This window comes from Microtus ochrogaster, unplaced genomic scaffold (genome assembly GCF_000317375.1).
Source record: "Microtus ochrogaster isolate Prairie Vole_2 unplaced genomic scaffold, MicOch1.0 UNK1, whole genome shotgun sequence".
Classification (NCBI taxonomy): Eukaryota; Metazoa; Chordata; class Mammalia; order Rodentia; family Cricetidae; genus Microtus; species Microtus ochrogaster.
The window spans coordinates 18,963,974-18,984,987 of record NW_004949099.1 but is presented as its reverse complement, the minus strand read 5'-3'; the positions used below and the strand labels follow the sequence as shown (position 1 = coordinate 18,984,987).

The 21,014-nt window shown below is 36.7% G+C and overlaps 1 protein-coding gene across 4 annotated transcripts in view; it reads right to left on the bottom strand.

The window, feature by feature from the left end:
• Positions 1-21,014, bottom strand: part of Cntn6 (contactin 6) — a 375,071-nt gene that overhangs the window by 77,484 nt on the left and 276,573 nt on the right. For all 4 annotated transcript variants that reach the window (XM_005364955.3, XM_013353087.2, XM_026788275.1 and 1 more), the window contains 3 exons: positions 18,268-18,404; positions 16,467-16,596; positions 13,179-13,329 (listed from right to left, as the gene is read on the bottom strand). In XM_005364955.3, the coding sequence (XP_005365012.1) occupies positions 13,179-13,329; positions 16,467-16,596; positions 18,268-18,404 (418 nt within the window). The remainder of the gene's footprint in view (positions 1-13,178; positions 13,330-16,466; positions 16,597-18,267; positions 18,405-21,014) is intronic.

Sequence of the window (21,014 nt, the reverse complement as noted above, 5' to 3'; positions counted from 1 at the left end):
GTGTGTGTGTGTGTGTATGTATGGTTTTATTCCATGGTATAAGATTTCAGACATTTATTCTCACAGGTAACCTTTCCCTTTGGAGAACATGAAGAGCAGATGATTTTTTTTAGTAGCAAAGAATGAGAGTGACAGATAATGTCCTCCCAGGTCTCCTTTCTCTTTTCCTCCCCTTCTGCAACTTCCTCATTCACTTATTTTCTCTAACACCTTTGGATTCTTTGGTTCATTCTGATGTGGAATTTACTTCTATATATGGGTTGCTTTTATTGGCTAATGAATAAATCTGTTTCTTTCAATGGCTTAGCAGGGTAAATTACAGGCAGGAAAACCTGAACAGAGATTTATATAGAAAGTAAGTAGAGTTAAGGAAACACCATGTATCTGCCAAAGGGGAGAGACTCTGAAAATTTAATGGTAGGCCACAGCCTCGTGGTAAAATGTAGATTGATAGAAATGGGTTAATTTAATGTATAAGAGCTAGCTAGGGATATGACTAAGCTATTGGCCCAATAGTGATGTAATAAATTTAGTTTCTATGTGACTATTCAGGTCTGGGTGGTCTGGAAATGAAAAAGCAGTCTCCTCCTACCAATTTGGATCAAGTATATGCACTTAAAACCTGAGAGAGCTTGGGAAGGAATTCTATACATAAACAAACAGAGGTAAGCAGGGCTTTGGTAGCATCATTTTCTTTGGTAGGTTCTGTTTGTTAGAGAGAAACAAAGATGCAATTCCTTTAAGAGAAGGTTTCCTGACTCAACCTTAGTAACAAAAATTGCACAGTTCCTTTAAGAGCTGACTTCCTGGTTCATGCTGGTCCTGTTGCTTAATGGTGACATAGTCTCCTCCATGTTGGACTGGTCAGAGCAAACAGGCAGGGTCATAGAGTTGGTCCTAGTCATGCCCACATAGCATTTTAAAAATAAGTGTTCCTGGTGAAAAAATCATTACAGATACACAGTGAAGACAGATTCAGACAAAAATGAACCTCTAAATGGATTGGAGTATGTTTTAAAAATGTACATAGGCATGGAAGAAAAAGGGAAAAGAATAAAGACAAGAGTATAGACAGTCACAGATTAAAGGAGTAACAATAGTAAAATAAATATTAAATAGAGTAATAGAGTTAAAATTAATCCATATAAAAATAAGAAATACACAGAGAGTCTGAATTATGTATATTATTGTGTTTTCATTGAATTTTTTGCCTATGAATGAGGTAACTACAGAGAGACATTTCATTGTATAGACTGTTAAGCTAAACCAACATATGTATTTTAAAGGCATCCTGACTTCAAAATTTAAGTCTAGGGATATGTTATTTTAGAAAAGAAGTTCTGCTTTTGTTTCCACAGAGGATGGGAACCCGTGGATTCCATTCAGGCTACTGTGGTTTGATGGAATAAAACCCACCAAAAGGTCTTTATGGTTTTGTTATATTTAATTTTACTGTTAAAGTTAAAACCTTTCTTTTTAATTAGACAGAAAAGGGGAGATGATGTTGAATATCCTCCTGTATATGTGTTTTTTTTTTATTGGCTAATAAATAAAACTGTTTCAGTCAATGGCTAAGCAGAGTAAATCCAGGCAGGAAATCCAAACAGAGACATATAAAGATAGTATGCAGAGTCAAGGACATGTCGTGTAGCTTATGAAAGAGAGAGACAATGGAACTGTACAGGTAGGGCAAAACTTCATAATGATACATAGATAAATAGAAAAGGGTTAATTTAAGATGTGTGAACTAGCTAGGAATATGCCTAAACTATTGTCTAAACAGTCTTGTAATTAATATAGTTTCTGTGTGATTATTTGGATCTGGGTGGCCAGGAAACAAATGAGCAGTCTCTGTCTACATCATTCTTTCCCACAATTCAGTGCTCTGTCCAGAAGGTAAGTATTGGTGTTGTAGTGATAAGAAAATGACAGTATTGTAAATCCACTTTAAATTTGGTGCTTCCACACAAATACACTGAATAACCACTACTTTCAGTAACTGGGTAATTCTATTAAAGTCAGTGGGATTACTTGTCAATACAGTGACTTCCATTTGCCATATATCAGAATACATACAGGGCTTAAGGGTGGTATTGCAAGTAAGAAATACACAGAGAACCCATGATTCCACAAGGCTTGCTCATAAACTTGGAGTTTAAATAAGCAAGAGAAGGAAACAGAAATTGTATAAGAAGAATAGATGTTCTCTTGTTCTGAGTCTATGAAAAATGATATAATTTTCAGACCAACTGCCATGGGATAGAATTTCTCCTTTCTAGGGAAGTTGACTGCAAATGTTTAAGTATCTCTATATGTAACCATTGCATTAATGTGGTGTAAAATGACACCAGTGTAACATGTACTCTGTGAGAATACTGATCCTCAGTTGTATATTACTATATGAAAAAATGTGTCTTTTTTGAGACATATATGAGGCCAGATACATTTCTTAGCAAATAGGAATTCACTTAAATGAGTATTATTACAATCGTTGAATATTTTCCTGGATGCAAGTATGTTTTATTATACTTTTATGTTTTTGGAAAGAAGGTAAAAAATCGATTGATTTACTTATGGATTTCACTGCAATTCTTCTAACAACAGGACAAAATTAATGGTCTGTTGTTTTTTGTTTTTGTAGTTTGGAGCTCCTGTTTCTACTACTGACAAGGGTCAGTGATTCAGTACTTAATATTGCCTGGCAGAGCACACTGTTGACCTGTTTGTTCAGCAGGATAACATTTCCTATTAAATTCACAAGTTCCCTAAATAGGAAGCCAGCACCTATAGGGAAAAATGAGACGCATTTATGACTTATGATTTCTATCTAGTGACTGTCTAAGTAGATCTCCAAGGAAAAGAAGTGATTAATCAAATTCATCAGATGTGAGATTAATTAGTGTCCTGAGAATGCCTTGAAGACATGTTCTTTATCATCATTTGCCTTGACCTCCCAAGTTGAGGTTTTTGTTGTTCTTCTGTCTCATAAATGTAAATATGCATGGATTGAACTGCACAGAGGTCAAAATGATTTCTTGAAAGGTTTAGACATCTTAGAATGCATGGAGACTTCATGCCCTTCTACATGGGCTGTGTCATTTCTGTCTCAGACACCCCTCTGTGAGATACAAGCACTATTTTCTCTAAAATGGTTCAACTGAGAACCAGAAAAACTAAAGGATTTGCTAGAAGCTATCAACTAAATGAGAAGTAAAATTGGGGCCTTAACCACAGTCTTTGACTCCAAATAACTTTAAAGACAAACTATTTCTTTAGAAAAAATGAAAAGAATATTACATACCTGAAGCAATGTAGTTTAACGCTTTAGCCTCAGGATACAGTATTGTAGTAGAAATACAAAAGGTGTTCAATGAATATGTATAAAGCTTATGAAAGAGTTAAATGAGTACATCATGATTTTATTTATACTTGAAGTTTAGTTCAACTGCATATAATAGTGTTAATGAGAAATACACCCTATAGACTTAGTTCTTTGATCTCTTAGTCCCCAGTTGGTTGGTGCTGTTTGGAGGTACATTATTGAACTTAGGAGGTAGAGGCCTGAGACAGGAAGTATGCCAGTGTGGACCGCTTTTAAAACTGTAGAGTCTCACCCTATTTCTAGGTGTCTCTCTCTGCTTTCTGTTCATGGTTGAAGATGTGATATCTTAGTATTGTGTCCCTGAACCTGCTGCCATGCCTTGCCCACAATCACAGACGTTCCCTCTGGAAATGTAAGCCAAAATAAACTATTCCCTAAGATGCTTTTGGGCATAATGTTTTGTCACTACAAAAGAACTATCCTGAATGAGGTAATCAGACCCAGAAAAATGAGCATGGTATGTGCTCACTCACAGGAGAATACTATCTGTAAAGCAAAGCGTAAGGAAAGGAGTCTATAGTCCACTATCCCAGAGAAGCTAAGTGCCAAGAAGAACCCTAAGTAAACATAAACAGATCCCCATGGGGTGGAGAAATAGACAAGATCTCCTGAGTAATTGGGAGCATGGGGGAAGAAGAGAAGGAGGAGGGGGTTGGGATGGGATGGAATGTGGAGGGGAGGAAGTGAGTGGGAACTGGATTTGACATGTAAAATGAGAAAAGATATGCTTTTTAAAAGCTCTTTAAAAAAGAAAAATAGCTGCTATAATTAATGTACAACCTCTAAAAGTTAAATAAAGTAAACTTTAATTTGCACTGTTTGGAGAACATAAAAACATATACTAAATATATTATGTTCCACTTGTGTTGAGTGTTCAAACTGACATGCTGAATGAAAGAATGAGGCTAAATGTCCCCAATGGTTTTCCCTTTAGTTGCAGAGTTCCCCTTAAACTCTGAATTTTTCCCAAACAGATCAATTCCGTTGTTTTATAATTAATAGAAGTATTTGTGTTCAACTTAGTCACTTCTTCACCTGAGTAAACCATTAAGGAATATATGAACCTGATATTAATAAAGAACTTAATATTTTCAACTAGCCAAGTACACATTTCTGTTGAATTTAACCATATTCTCCAGGCATTATGTGGTTATAATAATCAATATTTAATTATTTTAATAACCTAAAATAACCTGGTGTTTTTCCTCAGGGCCATGATACTCCTCAAGGAGAGTGACCAGAACCTAGGCTGTCTAATGTTCAATGTTGAAGTCTTTGCAATACATGCTTTATCTTCTGTTTAATTTATACATTGCTGTTAAATCTTAGGTATCACTAAAGAGAATGAGAGAGACATTGTATAACTATTCATTCCCCACACAAAAGTCAAGCAGGTTTAGACTCTTTAATGACAATAACCCATGATCACAGGGAGTGAAATTGTCTATGATCAGAATTTTCCATGTTCATAGACTATTAGAGTTCATGGAAGCCCTAAAGCAAACAAGGCTTTGATGATAGTGCATAAGTTAATAAGAAAAAAAGCTAACTATTTTAAAAACTGCTTTTTACCTGCAAATCTCAAGGTGTCATTAATTTTTTCTGCTGTGTAGTACTCCACTGTGTAAATTTACCACAATTTCCTTATCCATTCTTCAGTCCAGGGACATTTAGGTTGTTTCTAGGTTCTGGCTATGACAAACAATGCTGCTAGAACATAGTTGAGTAACATGTCCTTGTGATATGATTGAACATCCTTTGGGTATATATAACCAAAACTGGTATTTTGGGTCTTTAGTAAAATTTTTCCTAATTTTCTGAGAAATCACCATACTGATATGCAAAGGGGCTGTACCACTCTGCACTCCCACCAGCAATGCAGGAGTAAAATGGATGAATCTAGAAAACATCAGATTGAGTGAGGTAACTCAGACCCAGAAAGACTCATAATGTATTCATAAGTGGGTTGTAGACAGAAAGCACATAATGCAGCCTAAAATTCACAACCCAGAGGACCCTAAGAGAGACATCTAATCTACATGGGAAGATGTAGATAAAAACAAGATCTCCTGAGAAAATTGAGAGCATGGGGCCTTGGGAGAGGGCAGACGGAAAAGAGAGATGAAGAGAAAGAAAGGGGAGCAGAGAAAAATGTATAGCCCAATAAAATCAATAAAAGAGTTTTTAAAAAACTGCCTTTTGATCCAAGTTAACATTTCAATAGGTTAAAACATTTGTCAATATGACTTCAAACAAGGGAATGTTCAGAAAGTTTTCCTTTAGCACCATAGAAGAAAACCTGGATACAGAAGGAGGGAACTTGTCTCCAAAAGCAAGCTTTATCACCTACTGGGTCTGTGATGAAAACTCCAGATTCATAAAAGAGAGAAGAAATTGTCTAAAAACATATATTGCTAACCTTTTTTTTAAGTAGCCAATACACTTTGATTACTTTGAATAGGCTTCTTTAAAGCTCTCTCAACCACCTTAAGGTAGTTACATTTTATTGGTGGTAAGAGTCAGTGATAATGAAATTTCAAAGAAGACAGTATCATATAGAAGTTTTATACTGAAAACTAAAGAGGTCTGTTTTCCGGTGGAAACACTCCCAATGTCAAGAACTGAAAATCTTCTATTTAGAATCACTGAAAATTTCAACTAGTTTTCTGTATTTCTTTTTCATTCTTTCTTTGCATACAAGTGAGTTATTTATTACCAGAGTATTAGAAGTTTAAAGATACATATACTGTTATATGAAATGATGAATTTGGAATGACATTAAGAACATGCACGGGAACTCTATGTGACTTGTTTAAGTTCAGGACGTGACTTTATACAAATTGCAAATTTGGATCAATAGTCTGTCATTCCCCTTTACAACAGACTATTCAACAGTATGTCTACCTATACATTTAACATTGACTTTTAAAATCTAAATTAAAAATAATCTATAACCACCCACTTTGTCCAAAATTCTGTTGTTTGCTCTTAGAAAATTTAATTTCAATTGCCTTGAAAATCTACACACACAAACACACACACACACACACACACACACACACACACACACACGTAGATAGATATACGGAGATATAGTTATTCCAATAGTCTTAATTTATATGTTCTAGATGCAATTAGAAATAATTTGTGAATCTAGTGGTGACTGCCTCTGTCTTTAATTCTAGCAATTGAGAGAAAGAGACAGGTGTACCTTTGTGAGTTCAAGGCCACTTCAATTCTATGGCCAAAATAATTTGTTTCAATGCCTAGAACTTTAATACTTTCTTTCTGTGAAATTGTTTTTCATTATGGTAGCCATTTTCAAGTTAAATACAATTACTTTGTTGGTATTATGTTCTGCATCCAACATCAATGGCCTGAAAAAGTGGTTTCTGAATATGGAAAATTATTCATTTCCCACCTCATAGTCAGGCTATTAGTTTACAAGAAAGAAACTACCTTATACCTGATGGGTTAAAGACAACATCAGAAACTGTTATTTTAAATAATGCTATTCTTTCATCAAATTTATACAAGGAGGCCTTTGTTAAAGAAATGTCTCAAATGTATACTCAAAACAAAACAGTGTAGAGAAGTCAACTCATCTTCTATGATATACTATGGAACAGCATTCCTAATGTTTTCTCTCCGTCCAATTAATTTCCTTTACTTCTCCTGTCTTTCTAGTCTCCTACCCTACATTTTCCTTTTGTTCTTTCTATAATACTGCATATTATTTTATTTTTTTACTTTGAACTTCTTTGAAAGTCCTTATGAGAAGACCACAGGAAATACATTAAGCCAATACAAATGGCAGCATATGTAGTGATTATCAAATTTATTCTATTATTAATAAAAACCCAGTGGTTATATTGGGAATAAACCTGAATGTTCCACAGAGCGACAGAGAAATGGCCCCACTCACTACACATCTCATGGACGGAGATACATATTACAGTTTGGTTAATCAGTCCAAACAGACTTACAAAGTTGAGAGATGCCTTTTACCTGTTCAAACACAAGACAGGAAATTATCTTACCTGACTTGTGTATACTATACATTCTATACTTATGTTAATGCAAATATGTATGGTACTTTTAAAAGTTTATGCATTTTCTTGTTGTGTTTTCAGAACAAATGGACCAGACATCAATGACAACAAATAGCCCAGGGAATCCAGACTCTCAGAATGTCTCTATTGAAATTTTCTCAAAATTCTTCACCCAAAATAGCTTCAAAGCTGCTAGTTGAGATGATCTAACCTTACAGAATACTCAAAACAGGACTTAAGATAAACTTTTGCCACACAGAGAGATTAAACAAAAAATAATACTGCTAGTTTTCTCAAGACTTGACCATTATCTCTGTATTCTCAGGATCCCTTAAAAGTGCTGCTCTCCCCAGACAGCAGAAAGCAATCTAGAGAACATGATGTCTACATTTCCAAAGTGGGGTGGATGATTTCTGGTTGCTCAGGGGTTGTGTGTCATCATTTAGGGGCATTAGTTACTTGTCACAGTCAGAAAAATATATTGAACAAAAGAGGTGGATTTAAGGATCTCTTTCTGTAATTATATGGGGGAATATAAAGATGATAGAAAAAAGTACAGATTATTGAATCTGTGTTTAAATTAAAAAGCAATTATTATCCTCAAATATTTTACATAGGTATTATTTTGTATATTCATATAAAATTAATGTTATTTTGTTATAAAAACTGTATATTTGACTCTACTGTTTTTTAAGGTATTTTTTAAGGTATTTTAAGGTATTTAAAATATACTGTATAGTTCTAGTCCTCAAAGGTTATTACTAAAAACTGTTTAGGATAAATAAGAAATGTAGCTTAGTAGTTAGTCACCTATAATAAACAAACATGTAGTCATGTAGGTATGTTCAATATCAAACAGAAGAATATTTTAGATAGACAGATGATCTCCAAACACCTTCAAAGAAATAAATTTTTGGCATCAAACTTGTGCAACCACTCTGGAAAGCAGTGTGGCGGTTTCTCAGGAAATTCGGGATCAACCTACCCCTGGACCCAGCAATACCACTCTTGGGAATATACCCAAGAGAGGCCCTATCATACAACAAAAGTATATGCTATGTTCATAGCAGCATTGTTTGTAATAGCCAGAACCTGGAAACAACCTAGATGCCCTTCAATGGAAGAATGGATGAAGAAAGTATGGAATATATACATATTAGAGTACTACTCAGCAGTAAAAAAACAAGGACTTCTTGAATTTTGCATACAAATGGATGGAAATAGAAAACACTATCCTGAGTGAGGTAAGCCAGACCCAAAAAGAGGAACATGGGATGTACTCACTCATATTTGGTTTCTAGCCATAAATAAAGGACATTGAGCTTATAATTCGCGATCCTAGAGAATCTAAATAAGAAGGTGAATCCAAAGACAAACATATAGGCATCCCCCTGAATATTAACCTTCATCAGGCGATGAAAGGAGACAGAGACTGAGACCCACATTGGAGCACCGGACAGAAATCTCAAGGTCCAAATCAGGAGCAGAAGGAGAAGGAGCATGAGCAAGGAACTCAGGACCGCGAGGGGTACACCCACACACTGAGACAATGGGGATGTTCTATAGGGAATTCACCAAGACCAGCTAGCCTGGTTCTGAAAAAGCATGGGATAAAACCGGACTTGCTGAACATAGCAGACAATGAGGACTACTGAGAACTCAAGAACAATGGCAATTGGTTTTGATCCTACTGCACATACTGGCTTTGGGGGAGCCTAGACAGTTTGGATGCTCACCTTACTAAACCTGGATGGAGGTGGGCTGTCCTTGGACTTCCCCCAGGACAGGGAACCCTGATTGCTCTTTGAGCTGATGAGGGAGAGGGACTTGATCGGGGGAGGGGGAGAGAAATGGGAGGCGGTGGCAGGGAGGAGGCAGAAATCCTTAATAAATAAATAAATTTAATAAAAAAAGATGATTTACTAACAAGACTTTTCATGACAGTGAGACATATCTGCTATTGGTAGGGCCAATTACTTTCAAAATGGGAGGACAGTCATCAACGAACCTCCATATGGAGTTTTCATTAAATGTGGCAAAACTAGCCATCTAGGCAAGAAACTTTCCTTGCCTCTATTGTTGACAATAAGCTGCTCAGATTTAATGAACAGGGCACAAAAAGAAGGTGACTGCCAAACTTTACCAAGACAGGGTAGGAAGCTTATCAAAACTCTTATTTCACAGAAAAGTTTATCATTTATTCTTTGTTTGCCTTTAGGTCAAAGATGAATGCCCCAACATTGAAAACAAACCTTGGTGACTGTCCAGGCAACCAACTTTTTCAGTTATTTCTATAGTTTGGAAGTTATTTGCTCTGTACTTCTTGTTTACTCAGGTACTATTCTACCTTCTCTTTGATGCGATTAAAAACTAGATAGCTATATAGCTACAATTTTTCTTCTTTCCAAATTCAGAAAGAAAACCTACATGAGAGATGCAAAGTTTATATGGTTGAGAAACAAAAGCTAAGTTGTTTATCTAAAAAGGTATTCTAAGTTCTAAAAAGGTATTTTTAGGATGGTGATACAAGTTATGATTTAAAAGGTGGTTTAGGTTTAAACCTTTGGACTCACAAAGATAAGATAATACAGTACTTTCTCCAAATTTGCCAAATACAAATGGATAGAACATGGTAAATGTCATCCTTTCTGATACTAACTCTGATTTTATAAAGTTTTAGTATGTTAGAGTTAAAATCTTTCTTTTTTATTTAGACAAAATGAATGGAATGCTGTGGAATATTTTACCCTGTGAGAAGATTTGTTTCTGTAATTGGTATAATAAAGACCTGAATGAGCAGTCGCTAGGCAGGAGAGGGTAGGCAGGAATTCTGGGGTGAGAAAAGAAGGGAAGAAGGAGGCTAGGCATGTGTGTTGCAAATGAGATGCCAGGGAGACACTAAAGAGATTTGGTATACAGTAGAGAAGAGATGAAACTGAGCCATGTAGAAAAACATAGATTAAGAGAAAGACAAGTTAACTTAAGTTATAAGTACTAGGGGAAGAAGCCTAACCTAATGACCAAGTTTTCATAGCTAATAATAAGCTTCCATGTCATTAATTGTGTGCTTCCAGTCCTGATTTAAAAAAAAAAAGTTACTGCTACAAGCACAGATGCTGTATTTTCCAGTGAGCAGCTTGAAGTCACACATGTAATGAAATCAGTGCGTACAGGAGACAGTAGATGAGGAAACAAGGCAGAAAGCCTGCAGAGATATGATGTCTCATGTAGTTAACTCCATGCCCTTTGCAAATCACTGTTTAGTACTCAACAAATCAGATAGATACAGATACCTGTAATTACTAGCTCCTGCTAGGGCTCAATTATTTCTTCAATTTTTTAGAATGTATATTCAGAACTTAATTTGTTTGCTTTTATTGTTAAAATGTGTAATGGAGTCCCCAAACTAGTGGAAGATTTTATTATAAAGACTCTGTAGGTTAAGGGGCCACGGCATCATTCATTCTTCCATTGCAATGAAGTGAGCTTGAACATATTGTGACCATGACTAACTGCTCCGAGGCTAAGACTGGTTTTATCTGGGGCAAAAGAAATAAAAAGAAAGCATTAAATGTTTGAAAATTTTATGTTCCTTTCGCTTTCTGGATTTTCTTTCACCACAATCATTTCCATCAGTTCCTCACAGTTTCTCACGTTCTCTTTATTCTTTCCTCACACATACCTTTGAAAGGTCATTAAAGGTCACTGTCATCTCTTCCTGTTCTTTGGCTTCACACGTTAGAACCACTTTATCCAACACAGCACCGTTCATCAGTATATCTGGATCCACATCACTAGATTATATAAAACATCTAGATCTGCTGAAGTAGGTCTGGAGTATTCTTCTACATCAGCATGTTTAAAATGTGATTTGATTTTAGGGGTGAAAGGTAAAATGTACAGAAAGCAACTTTTATGATGTTCAACAGGGGGCTTCTGCAGTCACTTTCCAGAGGAGGCCAGTCTGGCCTCCAGCAGCAGGTTATCTTCACCTTTCTGGTCCCATAAGCCAACATGCCTGTCCCTTTGTCTTTAGGCATTTCCCTAAGTAAAGCCTCTCTCTAAGACTCTAATACCCACTCATTCATCTGTTGTGACTCATTCATTAAAAGTTCGGGGGAATTTCTATTTTAGGACATCTTTAATCCAGGGATATAAAAACTTTTTATAAAGGCAAGGCTAAGGAATGAAGGAAGGCACTACGATGCCTCCTCTCAAACATTTCATCAGGTATTTGGAGAGCTCTATAAGGACAGCAGATAGAGTCAGCAGGGCCACCAGCACCAATGCAAATCTCTGATGTTTGTTGTTGTCTCCCTTTATTCTCTCTTCCTTGGCTACAAGGGCAATATTAGGAATGCCAATATCAAATCAAGGTCCTCACATCTAGCCTATGAAGTTTGTTTCCCTAGAAAAACCTTCAGAGGTTCTTTGTCAAAATCCATATATCTAGCTTATCCTGCAATATTAAGTATGTTACATGGTGAATCTGTTTTTGCAACACTTGACCAAAATCAAGTTGTGAATGTTCATGTGAAGTGACAGCTCACAAACCAGTCTTTCTTTAAAACTACAAACTGGCACACTTATCCAGTGCCAAGTCATTGGGTAAAGGTTCCTCCATTTTAGCTGAGCTGTGACAATACCCTTAACTACAATAATCTACTTTCCAGACTAATGTTCTCTCTCTGCTTTTCACCTTTCCTGTCCTGTGGACCCCCAAGAAAAAGCTATCCAGCAAAGACATTTTTCCATCTCCTGAAATTCCTTATCTCCTTACTGCTAACCCCTTAGCAATATCCAACTGTGAACAACAAAGGGAACTTTTCAAATTCACCCACCCCTTTCTGTCCTATAACTACCTGATTTTATAAGCAGCCAGCAGGCTCTGATTCTTACAGAGACTTCCTCTGCAGCCCCATGCCCCAGAAAGGCTTGTAGTATTTGTCAGCCACCTCATCCCCTTGTCTGTGTTCCAGTCATTTCCATTGCATTTTGCATTTCTTTCATGTGCTCTGTCTTGTCAGATAAGGGTCACTGCTACATATTTTTGTTGAAAAGCTCTATGAGTTCATATGTGCACAATGGTTCATTCTTAACAGGATGACTCAGTCACACACAGGGGCCATTCAAATACAGCTGCCAACTGTGGTCTGACTGTCCTTCCTATACACAAGACTCTATAGAGCAATGTAATGAACCATATTATATGTTTGAAAAAGAAAAGTATTCCATTATGCTGCACTGTGCTAGAAAACATTCAAGTGAGGACTTCAAGTTTCTCACCTGCAACCATTCTGGAAGGAAACCTCTCCTGCTTCCCTACAGGAACCTCTCCACACTATTTTTTTTTCATGTGGTGAATTCATTTAGTCATGGGGTGAACACCTGTGTGACTATTTAAAAACCATAGCACCAGGTGTGTGCCTAGGAGTATCTCTTGCCTTTGTATAATGTTCTCGCTGATTTCTCAGCAGGCTGGGTCAGGAAAAAGGCTTCAAACTGAATATAGAAAAAGGTCTTAAAGGATTTTAAAAATATACCTCTATTATAAGTATGTGCAGTGAAAATATTGCAGCCAAATTACACAAACAAGCTTTATAGCTACATATAGTTTACATAGGATGTGAAACCGTTGGCATCTCGGGGTACTCCACTAAAACTTTATCACAGAAGAAAAAGCTGGGTTTGGGAGTTGGTACATTATAAAATACAAAAAAAATGTACTTATAAAGATGTCTTACCTTTTACTTTGCCTTAGGCTCTCTGTTCCTCTTTTCCAAGAAATAGATGCTTTAGGGAAGGCATTTGGTTTGCATTCAATAGAAATGTCACCACCAACTTGAACAACTGAGATTTTTTTAATGGGTTTTTTTGAGAAATCTGGAGCTGAGGCTAAAAGCAAAAATTAAAAATTGATTAATTAAATCACTCAATTAACACGCATTAACTTAAAATTAAACTAACATACTGGATAAAATGTAACATTTTTATTCAAAATTAAAGTTAACATACTCAAGCTGACTTAAGGCCAGTTTAAGTACACAATACACACATATACATAGACATTTGCACAATATTTACATATGCATGGATAAAAATGTATATACATGCTTTACATCATTGAAGCAAAGCAGAAGTATTTTGTCATTATTTCCAGTTTCTTTTAGAAAACTTAAGGTGGAGAAATATAATATGACTTCAATAGAATTAGATCAGCAAAGTGAAATTTAAAAACCTCACACTTGTCAGTCTTAGTCTTGTTCCTACAAAGTTAGATGAGTAATAGTTCACTGAAAAGAGAACCTAAAAGAGGACTTGGGAAGCACCTAAGCCTTCCATGTTCCTGATAGTTGGATCTGTGTGTCTAATCTCCATTTCTAAAGTCCAATTGAACTGAAGTTTTCAAACATTCCGGGTTTTCTGACTTCTTGGCTTTTTAAAGCAGTTGCTTCTCTGCCTGCATCTGGCCCATGCAACTTGCTTTTATGATCCAAGATTGAAAGGGGTCTTCTCAATGTAAGTTCCATTTGGTTTGCCTTGTGTCTGAATACCAACAGTTCAGTTTAGAATTGGTTATTTTCTAGTGAAACTGTAAGTTCAGTAAAGGTGAGGGTCACTCTCATTTGAGTATCTTTTCTTGGCGCCTGGGAAATAATAAATACCCAATGAAATAGTCATGTGTAATGAAGGAACAAGATGCCTGACACCCAAATGCCTATAATATTTGGTGTCTTACTTTATTCTTGTTTCCTTCATTCTTTCTGTCGCTAATCAACTCAGGGTTAAAAACACCCCACTCTTATTTACTGCAGCAGACACCACTGTTTGAATTTCATTAGGTGTCAATCTCACATTGTTCCAACCTCAGTATTTTCCCCTCTAAGGAATTGTTTTCCTTGTTCTATGCTTTCTTCAATATCTGCATGACAATGTGACAAGAGTCTTAGTTAAGGAAATGAATAAAATCTTAACGGATCATTCTTTTTAAATAAGAGACACATATGAGGGGAGCTGTCTCCTTCCTTTCCTCCTGACCTGAATATGGACTGCAGCTACAATAGCCATCCTGAATCCACACATCTACACATTTGAAGGAAAGGGTTCACAGTATAACTACCTAGCTACAGTGTACTACTTGACAGCTAGTGCACAAGTAAGCGGAGGTAGAGAGTCACAGTGTCTTAAGTTTCTTGCTTTTCTTATGCTTGTGTGGATGAAAATATTTCTCATGCTCATATTTGTAGCTGAAAAGATTTCTTCTGGATCCCACTGTTTTGTCTTCAAGACCACTCACTAGAATCCAGTTGCTTGATTAAAACACAGCTGAATTTGGACACATATAATGATGGGAACCTAATGCAGTGCCAAAATGGAAAAATAGTTAAAACCCTTTTATGTTATAAAAAAAATTGATTGAGTTCCATCCATTTGCCTGAAAATTTCATGATGTCATTTTTTTTGTTTCATTTTGCATTGTTTTAACAGCTAAGTAATATTTATCATTCATATATCTGTTGTATAAATGAGCCACATTTTTTTAAATCCATTCTTTGGTTGAGCGGCATCTAAATTGTTTCCAGGTTCTGGCTATTACAAATAACACTCGAATGAACAAGTAGATGATACCCAGTTGTCCGCGAAATCTCCATACTGATTTCCAAAGCAGGCTGTACAAGTTTCCGCTTCTACCATCAGTGGGGGAGTGTTCCCCTCACTCCATATGCTCTCCAACATAAGTTGTCCTCAGTGGTGTTGATCTTAGCCATTCTGACAGGTGTAAGATGGTATCTCAGAGGTGTTTTAATTTGCATTTCACTGATGACTAAGGATATTGAGTAATTCCTTAAACATCTTTTAGCAGGTAAATAGATGGAACTAGAAAAAAATCAACCTGAGTGAGGTAAGTCAGACCCAGAAAGACAAAAGAGGGGATGTACTCACTCATAAGTGGATACTAGATGTAAAGCAAAGGATCAGACTATAATCCACAACTTCCGAGAGGCTAGGTAACAAGGAAGACCCTAAGAGGGATGCATGTATTACCCTGAGAAGGGGAAACAAACAAGATCTGGGTAAACTGGGAATGGAGAGGGAGGGAGAAAGGAAGGGATGGTGGATGAGACCATGAGGGAAGGGAATGGTCGAGTTGGGGAAGGGATTGAGTGGAAGAGCAAGGAAACAGCTAACTTGATAGAGAGAGCCATTATGAAGTTAGAGAGAAACCTGATGCTATTGAAATTCCCAGGAATCAACAAGCATGACCCCAGCTAAGACTACTAGCAGTGGTGAAAATGGTGCCTGAATGGCCCTTCTCCTGTAATCAGATTGGAGAATAACCTGTCAGCATAGAACCTGTATCTAGTAGTTGACAAAGCAGATGCAGAGATTCACAGCCAAGTACCAGGCTGAGCTCCTGGAGTCCAGTCAAAGAGAGGGAGGAGGGATTATATGAGCAAGGGGGGGGGCAAGATCATGATGGAAAAATCCACAGAGACAGTTGACTGGAGCTCATGGGAACTGATGGACTCCAGACCAACTGTTGGGGAGTCTATATGGCACTGAACTAGGCCCTCTGCATGTGGGCAACAGTAGTGTAGCTTGGTCTGTGGTGAAGCCCTGGCAGTGGGATCAGGGTCTATCCGCCGTGCTTGAGCTGGCTTTTTGGAGACCCCCCCCCTTTTTTTTTTCTTTTGGGATGTCTTTCTTGCCCAGCCTTGATCAAGGGGAGAGGGGATTGGTCCTGCCAGAACTTGTTTACTCCCTATGGGAGGCCTTTCCCTTTCTGAGGAGTGAATGGTGGTGGGTTGGGAGGAAGGGGAAGTGGAAGAGGGCAGCAAGGGAGAACTGTGGGTGGCATGTAAAATGAATAAACTAATTTTTAAATAAAAAAAGGCTAATTGAGATATTTCTCATTGTTTTTAGAGATAGTAATTTCTAGTTCACTGGAAAAGAATCAGATTCCGATGACATATAAAAAGTAGCATGAAAGGTTTAGTTTCAAATTTCTTGTGTATAAATGAATGGCTCACCTAAAACTCTCAACTCTGCATTTGCATAAATTGTCTGGTATTTGTTTTCGGCAGCACATTGGTAGATCCCGGAGTCTGACACATTCAGCGTGGTGATGATAAGAGTTCCATTTTCAATCTGAATTCTCTCCTAATAAAGGAAGAGTCATCAAAAGGTGTTTTGCTTTAATATAAAAGATGTTTCATTGTTAATTAAGCATTCTCTTGCACAAAATATATTAATGGAAAACATTTTTGCCTAACGTTGAGAACTTTCACTTCCTGAGTAAATTTCTAAAGATAAAAAAGTACAAAGCATAATATTTGTGGATTAATTTTTTGGGGCACTGGAATAATCTTTGTTACATCATTTCTGTGTAGATTGGCAGCCTCTCAATGGAATATATGAAACTGTCTCTTCTATGATATTCAAAATGATTTAGAAAGTTCCACCACTCTGGAAATGTGATGATGTTACAATATGTTGCTCAAGTTCTAAGTTAGAGAAGCCACAGCCTTCCTTTCTGTAACTTCCTTTAAAGACCTCCTGCCTCAGCATCAAACATCTGCTACAAGGAACTGTTTAGGGTACTGAAATAATATTTTAGTAAACAAAGTTAATAGTTGATAGCAAATATATAACCTAAACTAAACATTTCAATGAATCCACTACCATTCTCTAAGGATAATATAAGTGGGTTAGAGAAAAACAAAAAGAGAATGTATTCTAAAGGCATCCTGTAGGAATGTTCCACTAAACACACACACACACACACACACACACACACACACACACACACACACACCATTGTTTTCAGCTTCCAAACAATATATTCTTTATGACTCTGGTTATAGATCCATGTACAAATAAAATACATTAACACGATTATCTGGAGAATTTGATAAGGGAAAAGTACCCTCATGGGATAGATACCATAAGAGAAAATATGTTTATATTTAAAATGTGTACAAAGCCTCTGATCTTTTCTTATGGAGTAAGGGTAGCCATCACAGTTTCTAGAAGTGGGAGAGTGTGTATCAACTCAGAGTCTGAGTCCTCCTACTGGACAAAGTTTAGTAGACTGCATCTTCTACCTACTGTTCAGTAACCTTGGAAAACTGTTTCACTTCTCTGTGTTCCTTGTCTGATTGGTACCCACAGGTACTGTTCTGAAAGCTAATTTTAACTTCAGTAGCTGCTTTACAACTTCAGACAAGTGTCTCAGCCTCTCTAAATACATTTCTTCATATATTTGAAGGAATGATCATTATCTATCTCTCTCACATTATCTTGACAAAGCAATGTACAGAAAACAACAGGGTAGAAGACCTAACACACAGGGCAGCTCATCAAATGTAAGCTTTGATGGTGATACACTCTTTTTAGTTTCTTACTGTTTAGAATATTTTATTTATTTCTTGAGATTTCATGCTTTCTAAAATGTTTCCTGATAATACCCCCCACAGTTCCCCCACTGTAACTCCCCCATATCTATCCCAAATATCCTCTTCCAACTTCATGCTCCCTTCTTTCTGTTTCTTTTCTTCTCCTTTATTATTATCCCACAGATTCCAATTAATGCTTCCTGAGCATGTGCTAATGTCATCTAGATGTGAACTCATCACTAACTGCTAGTATGTCCAAGCGTTCAATCCCAGCACCCTTTACTTGCTCTGGGTTTGTTTAAGGATTACATAAATGTAAGCTTCATGCTCTGGAGTACACTGAATACTAGAAAGACATGAGCTGCTACTGGGAATGACTGTTATTCTAACAAAAATGTGCTATAATGGAATGAATTTCTAACATATAGCTACTTACCTCTGGATTGAGGCGTTCACCGTTCTTTAGCCATGTGTACCAAGGAGCTGGCTTTCCAGTAGCTTTGCATTCCCAAAACAAGCTGTCATAGATAGAAAGGTATGTATTTTGGATTTTCTGTTCCCATTCTGGAGGGGCTGTTTAAAAAAAAAGTAAACAGAATCAAGAATATCTTTTTGGCAACTCAAGTAAGTAATACAGTATGTTCCAAGTTCTTATTGATCTGGAGACTAATAGGGTTCAGGTGAACTGCCATTACAGTATGTAAGAATTGGGAGGGGATAAGAGGGGGGGAGGGGAGTAGAGGGGAGGGGAGGGGAGGAATGCACGAGTCTAGTGGGGCAATGGTCACAATTATCACCCCATATTTGGCTCAAACTAAAGGTTGCTGTCTGTCATTTCGCTGCACCTGTGCAACAACTTGTAAATTCTGAGTAAAGGTCAAAATTCAGAAGACAGCTAAAGAATATTGCCGTGCTAAATAATGGTGCATAGTCAATTGAGAAGTGATGACTACATTTAAACACTCTGAAGGCAATTTCTTGATAAATATATAAGTTCAAAGCTAACAAAAAGAAAAAATGTATGTAAACCAGAAATAATTCACCCCAAAATCTTAACAAAACATAAATGTGAGCCTCCACTTTTTTTAAAGATAACCCAATATCCTTTGTGTTCTTAAGAAAGAATGTAGACTTTGGGAGTTGTACTACAACTTACTAAAGTAAAATACTTAACTTTAAATCCACACATGGAGTTTGATAAAATTCATTTTCTGATCTAAACAAGTTATGCACAGGAGTAAGCATAAAGCAACTAATATATCAAATATAAAAGAAAAGATGCCTTACTGTCATTCAGGCAGACAGCTGGGTACAAATTAAATGTATTAGCATATATGGTCTTTCCATTACAGTACTTGAACCCTGTACACAGTTGTTCATCTCATATCTCCTTTAGTTCTGTCCTTGTATCCTAATGGAAGACAGAAATCACGCCTTTCCTTGAAATATCTGGGTAAGTCTAGCTAGATGTTTGACACTTCTGCAATTAATTTAGTGTAGGTTCCCAGAAGCCATATCAAGAGCTCACCACTGCCTTTGTCTCTGGCTTCCACAGGTTCAATGTCTCAAGAATTTTGCAGAGATATCAGGTAACCCTTTCAAGATGTCATTTTGAAAATTCAGGAGCCAAATTATAATCACTGAACAAAGGAAAGCACTACCTTTCAGTGAGTGCTCCTACAATGGAGAAGTCTGAGGCTAAGATTCTTCAGCTTGCACAGAAACAAAGCCAATGAAAGAGGAGTTATTCACTAAGCCAAAAACAAGGGCTGTTTTATTTTAAACACACTTCTAATATATCTTCCTGAACTGTCTACCTAGGGAAATCAAAGGGAGGCACGGAAACAAGTATTCCTTGGTTCCTGGCTACAATCATCTAAGGATAAACTACTATGTATCCTGTTTATGGTTTCAATAGTACTGAGCTGACTGTTGAAGAAGCAAAATAAAATAAAATAAAATAAAATAAAATAAAATAAAATAGAAAAGCATGACCATGAAATGAGGTGCTTAGCATGCCTTCAATACCAGACTCGTTCAGCCCTATAACATGCGATGCTGCACCCACTGCAGCAAGCAGAGGAAGGGATGGGGCTATGTGGAGTTAAAATGTTATATACCACAAAAGCCGTGTATCTGATTCTAGGCTTCTCTACTGTGATACATGCCTCCATTAAGGCTCTGCAGGGAGCTGGTCACCAAATAGAAGAAGTCATGGTATCCCTGGGTGGTAAAACTCAGTCTATGATTATCTCCTGTGGAAATCAGATCTATTTCCAATTTTAGAACATATCTCTTGAAGCCCTGAGAAACAAATCACAGCAAGGCTTCTAACAACCCAATGCACGACAAAAGCTGAAACTTCTTTCTCTGTGCTAATATAATTTGTAAATATTTATGAAAAAAATATGGGAATGCATGTTTGGCCTGAGGAAAACTGCATTTTTATGTACAAATCCATAGCTTGTAAAGTTTAAGATCTAAATTTAAAAGATTTATCATTATTACTTTAAATTATATGAAAAATATAGTATAAGTATATTTATATGATGTGTGTGTGTCTGTCTGTGTAGGGGAATGTACAGAAGTCAGAGCTGTCAGATCCACATGGAGCTGGAGTTGCAGATTGCCTCTTGCTACCTGCCTGAAATATGTTCTGGGAATTGATATCAGGTCTCTGCAACAGCAGTACATTCTCTTAAATCTAATTTTTTTCTCAAGTTTCAAAATACAACACCATACTTAGTATATGGGTGCATACATATTGATTACTGTAAAATTGCAACATTAAGACATGTTCACTTATTTAATGTACATATTCATTGACTCTTATCATTTTAATGAGAAAGGTCTTAAAAGTCTGTCTATATAAGAAATATAGGGAAAAATCATTTAATAACTTGGGTTTTCCATACAAGCTTGAGTTTCAGATAATTCTTTCCCACTGCTAGCTATATAACATCAAATAACTTTTTAAAATATATTATAATGTCCCCAGTTAGTTCCTTGGGCAGATGAGGATAGGGAAACTGAAACGACCCCATCCTATAGCAATACTGACGAATATCTTGTATATCACCATAGAACCTTCATCTGGTGCTGGAAGGAGGTAGAGACAGAGACCCACACTGGAGCACTGGACTGAGCTCCCAAGGTCCCAATGAGGAGCAGAAGGAGGGAGAA